The following is a 5,557-nucleotide window of genomic DNA, read 5'->3' as shown; positions in this document are numbered from 1 at the left end:
TAAACCCTAGTACATCCCTACAACTTAATTTATTTATTCTATTCCTATTCCATCTATAGCACACCTGTACATACAATTTATTCTTTTTTTTGTGGTTTATATTTATGCATGTGTATTTTATTCACATCTCATTTTTATTATCTGTGTGTTGTTGTTGTCTCCGTGTACTGGAAGCTTGTGACACTATAACAAATTCCTTGTATGTGCAAACATACTTGGCAATAAAGCTCATTCTGATTCTGATACTTTCCTCTTTGTTTTTCTTCAATGAAGAAATTCCTACTCGAGGCAACAGGAGGAGCAGAATCCATGCCTTCTTCAAGAGAGCGTGGAAAGCCGTTATGAAGCCGTTCCTCCGTTGCAGACGGACAAGAGTGGAGTCCAATCCCGAACCAGCGTCTGTCCCGGGCCCCTCTGGGCTCCAGAACGTGCCTGACACCGAGCCGGCATCTGCCCCAGGTCTTCCTAATTGGGAGCCAACTACTGGTGAGTGTGATGTCAGCTCTACCCTTATTTTCTATTATTTTTAGTTTGTAATTCTGATATCACCTAACATGTAAACTTTAACCATGTACATATAGTTTGCTCGTTGTTTAAGAGACATATTCCAGCAGTGCTATTATATAAGACCTGTAATCCTGCAACCTCTTGTGTTTTTCAGAATCTCTGTACAGTTTATACACACTGCAGGATTTGATAGGAAAGGGAAGCTTCGGCAAGGTGTTCAAGGCAATACGAAAATCCAACGGCCAAGAGGTAACATGCTTTCACTGAACATTATCCTTATGTAGAGAACCATGTCCACTCCATTCAAATATGTATGTTTAAAATAAAGTACATAATAAACTATTTTTCATCTCTTTGCAGGTTGCCATCAAAAGACTGTGCAAATGGAACAACAGCCGTTATCTTGAAATTGTAAGTTGGCAAAGATTAAAGAATACATATTTAGTTGACATATTTAAAAGTGCGCACAAACTGCTTCTCTGCGAAATTTCGCTGTACTTTATACATATAGACAATAGGGAATCTTCTTTTCTGCTAATGTGACCGCACCTTAAGGGTTTTTACTGTAGTTACTGTAGTTAACACACCACAAATAAAAGTAAAAGGTAAAGCCTAGAAGTTCCAAAGAGGCTCTAAAAAATACTAAAGAATTGTAAAATCTCTCCGCCTGTTTCCTGTGTAAAAATGGGCGTGGCCATTTGTAAATTCTATGGGTCTAGCTTCTGGTCTCATCTGCGTCCAGCTATTTTTAGCTGTACAAAACAGTTTGTTTTGCTGCTTGATATTGAAAATTGGTGTGTCTTACCATATTATTTTAATGTATTATCTTAATTATGAACACACTGGTTTGTAGTGCAAACAGTTTTACCGTTTACTGCATGTTGTTATTCTCCTCGTTATTTCCCTACAGCGGCTAATGAACCAGAAATCTCGCCCATAGGCTTACTTCCACCAAAGGTGGATAGCTAACTAACCGTTTGTTGTCTTTTCCTCTAGCCTGGTTGTTCCATACCTCTGCCCAGAGAAGTGACGCTGATGCTCATGTTGAGGTGTCCTCCAGTAAGCCCCTACGTCATTCAAATGTACGAGTGGTTTGATCGGCCCAAGATCTTCTCTCTTGTTCTGGAGTGCCCTCAACCATGCATGGTCCTGCGAAAGTTCATCAAGGATTCGTCAGGACTGATCGAACTGATCGCATGCAGCTTAATGCGCCAGTTAGTCCTGGCGGTGCAGCACTGCATAGACCACGGCGTTTTTCACAACGACATCCACGCTGACAACATCCTGGTGAACACAGATACTCTGGAGCTGAAGCTGATTGACTTCGGCGCCGCTCACCTGCTTGAGGGCGCAGGCTACGACAGCTGGAAATATTTAGGTGAGCTGGCATTTTGTATTTATTTAGTATTGGAAAATATTGGAAAACTAAGTGCGGGAAATGAAATGTTCTTGCTTGCAGGAGCAGTAGAGTACTGTCCGCCAGAGGCTTTGTCGGAGCCCAAATACTACGCCGTCCCAACAAACGTCTGGGCTCTGGGCACTACGCTGTATTTGATGGTGAACAGGCGGCTGCCCTTTTCCCACGTCCAGGAAACATTGAAAGCCTCTCCTAATTCTTGGAAGTCCAGCGTATCCGTCGGTGAGGAAACAGATACTGATAAACACATGCTAATGTTTCCATATAGCTTAAATTATCAGAAGGTATTTTCATACACGTCTCCTCCAAACTCTTACAGCATGCCGTGATCTGATTGGCCAGTGTCTAAACCGCAGTCCAGCAAAGCGGCCGACGTTAGAGCAGATCTTACAGCACCAGTGGTTCAAAGGTCGGCTCTAGAATGAAGGCAGGCGTGGGATTCCCTCTCTCATCTGGGTTAGACTTAATCATTCTCCATAGAGGTCAAGTACTGTCGTATTTTCAATTCTAAATTATGTTCAGAAAACAAAGCAGTTATTGAACAGTACTGAACTGACCGCAGGCCACTTTAATGTTCTGGTCTTATTATAAACAACATAGTAATATAATAATATGACTCGGCTGAAGAACACTGGACTAGACAAGTGGAAACGAGAGACAAAAATTATTCCAAATGTTCTTGAGACCATGAACCCGAACAGACCTCTAAAGGACCAGTGTGACCATTTCTAAAAAATGTAAATAACTTTGCAATATTTCAAAGGCAAATTCTTGTTCAAACACATTTTCCGGTCTCAGTCTGGCCCGGTGTAATTTGCCGTGAATGGCACTGAATTGGTCATGATTTTCACATATGAATGCAGCGCTTACAGGTTCTTCAGTCAAGTAGCTTTTAATGATGGACATAATCAGCGCTGCGTCTCTAATGATCTGTTAAGCTTTACATTTACATTGGCATAGCATTTAGTAATTTAGCAGATGTCATAAAAAGAAAACAATAGAAAAAAGTAAAAGGTAATAAAAAAGTAATACAAAGAAAACAAGAAGATAAAATAGAAATAGAATAGACAATGCTACTGTTAGAGGGTTAATTTTTTTTTACAATTTAATTAAAAAAAAAAAAAAATAGAAATAGAATATACAATGCTAGTGTTAGAGGGTTAATTTTTTAACAATTTAAATTTTTTTTTAAATAATAGAAACAGAATAGACAATGCTAGTGTTAGAGGGTTAATTTTTTAACAATTTAACATTTTTTAAAATAATAGAAATAGAATAGACAATGCTAGTGTTAGAGGGTTAATTTTTTAACAATTTAACATTTTTAAAAATAATAGAAATAGAATAGGCAATGCTAGTGTTAGAGGGTTAATTTTTTAACAATTTAACATTTTTTTAAAATAATAGAAATAGAATAGACAATGCTAGTGGTAGAGGGTTAATTTTTTAACAATTTAAATTTTTTTTAAAAGAATAGAAATAGAATATACAATGCTAGTGTTAGAGGGTTAATTTTTTAACAATTTAACATTTAAAAAAAAGAATAGAAATAGAAATAACATGGTCGGGTCATATTCACACCTTAAACGAACCGTAGCAGAGTTCGTTTGGAAGCGGACCGAGACCACCTCTTCAGCTGGGTCTCGGTACGGTTGTTTGGTCATCACCCGAGTGCGATTGCTGTACTCACACCTGCCAAAAAGATCCGCACCAAGAGGGGAAACGAACTTGAGTTCGATTCAATCTAACCAAACAAGACAGGTGTGAATACACCCTTAATGGCAAAGTGGTCATATTTCTTTTCGTTTCTTTATTAATTTAATTTAGAAATATGTTTGGAACATTTTATGTTTGTTAAATTCAAGTTTTTGTTTTTTAAAGGAATGACCAAGCGTCCAGCGGCAGGAAGCGCCATGAGCATATGTTTGATCAATCTAGCCTTCTTCTCAAATCAACACGACTTGCCTAAAATAAAATCTATGGATAAAAAAAACACTTAATGCTTTTCACCATATTAATAAAAAAATTTAACCTAGATAAATGTGCGCTATTAGGTGCATATCTGATCGTCTGTGCGGAGATTGGAAGCTGAAGCGCTTTGCTGGACATGGAGGCGCCAGCGCAATCTAATTTTTTTTTTCTTAATAACAGTGGTAACTAAAAAATACGCTTACGTCATTTTTGCTCATAAAGGTAAGAGTATACATCATTCAGAACTGCAAAGGGCCTACTTTTATTTGTGTGCACTCACAATATCGAGAAAACGTAAAAAAAACTACTTTTGTAAAAAAACAAAAAAACAAACAGGAAAACAATCAGGATGCGCATTTTGTGTCTCTGACTTGAGCAGGAGGGCTTCACAAAAATGAACCGAAACTCAGCGAATACTTGCCTCATAGATATGATAAACATATCTATAAAATGCTTTGAATTACTACTTTAAAACGAAATTATTCAAATCGAAAACAAAAACTCATTCATAATGTAATCCGTAAAGAGGCATTTCTCTCTAAAGGCGCATCCAGTTGAGGAGATGGCGAGTTCAGGATCGACAAATTCATCTTTGTGACACTGACTCAGAAAACACTAGTTTATTAACGAATAATTCAAATATCCCCTCACTATTTATTATTATTTTTATTTTTTACTTCTTTTGTTGTTTTTTTTTTGGCCGCTGTGCCAAAATTGTGTTTGCATTCACTACAAATAGCCTACGGCGGCATTTTAGTGCCACGTTGAAAAATAACTAAAAATATACGTCATAAAATTTTAGGAATATAGTAAAAGAAAAAGATTATATTATATTATATTATATATTGTGTGAAGTTAATGTGAAAATTCCACCTATTCTCCGCCAAAAAAAAAAAAAAGTCTGTGGCATCCAACCTGTCATTCTTCATATTTAACATGGAAAACAGCAATAAAACGTAGACTTATTGACATTTTTTAAAATTCTGATTGATCGATTTCATGAGACATTCGTTTGACTTAAATTGTTCAGATTTTTTAAACATGCATTCAAATAATCATGTTTATTTCGTGCTGCAAATATTAAAGAGGAAAATATCATTGATTCATATGCCACTGCTGGCAAATTATCTCAACAAATTAAAGAGCGTAAAATTTTTTTGCATATGGGCCAGGGGCTGACTTGCTACGCCACAGCTGGGAGACGAACTGTAATGTGGCAGACGCAGACGTCACGTTCAAGCAGATGAACTGTAATGTGGCAGGCGCAGACTCACGTTCATGCAGATGAACTGTAATGTGGCAGACGCAGACTCACGTTCAGGCAGATGAACTGTAATGTGGCAGACGCAGACGTCACGTTCATGCAGACGAACTGTAATGTGGCAGATGCAGACGTCGCGTTCGACAGACACAGATGTCACGTTCGACAGACGCAGACGTCACTTTCATTGAGACATTGAGTGCATGTTACAATGTCATATTAAAGATCCCATCGGAACGCCATAGCGCTGGTGTGCTGCGGCTGCAGGGCGCTGTTCGTGGTGAGCGCCGGTGTTGTGCCCATTTTCGACTCCCTGCCAAATTATTACCCCCCTCGTTGAAATTGCTACCTGATTGCCTAATCCCAACCCCACCCCTAATCCTAACCCCTCCCCCACACCT

At 38.2% G+C, this 5,557-nt stretch overlaps 1 protein-coding gene across 1 annotated transcript; it reads left to right on the top strand.

Moving 5' to 3' along the window:
- Positions 1 to 1,542: 1,542 nt before the first annotated feature.
- LOC107732230 (serine/threonine-protein kinase pim-2-like) lies at positions 1,543 to 2,813 on the top strand. Its single transcript, XM_016543510.1, has 3 exons — positions 1,543 to 1,885; positions 1,967 to 2,146; positions 2,797 to 2,813. The coding sequence occupies exons 1-3, from the start codon at positions 1,543 to 1,545 to the stop codon at positions 2,811 to 2,813; spliced, it is 540 nt and encodes a 179-aa protein (XP_016398996.1).
- Positions 2,814 to 5,557: the final 2,744 nt, after the last annotated feature.

The sequence above is a fragment of the Sinocyclocheilus rhinocerous genome, unplaced genomic scaffold (assembly GCF_001515625.1).
Source record: "Sinocyclocheilus rhinocerous isolate Xijiao unplaced genomic scaffold, SAMN03320098_v1.1 scaffold909, whole genome shotgun sequence".
Classification (NCBI taxonomy): domain Eukaryota; kingdom Metazoa; phylum Chordata; class Actinopteri; order Cypriniformes; family Cyprinidae; genus Sinocyclocheilus; species Sinocyclocheilus rhinocerous.
This window is presented reverse-complemented; position numbering and strand designations above follow the sequence as displayed.

What these genes read in the sequence shown, in the direction of transcription:
- LOC107732230 (XM_016543510.1), top strand. Translation starts at nt 1,543, where the DNA reads ATGCTCATGTTGAGGTGTCCTCCAGTAAGCCCCTACGTCATTCAAATG. An exon ending in CGACAGCTGGAAATATTTAG is followed by an intron (nt 1,886 to 1,966) that starts GTGAGCTGGCAT and finishes TCTTGCTTGCAG; the next exon opens with GAGCAGTAGAGTACTGTCCG.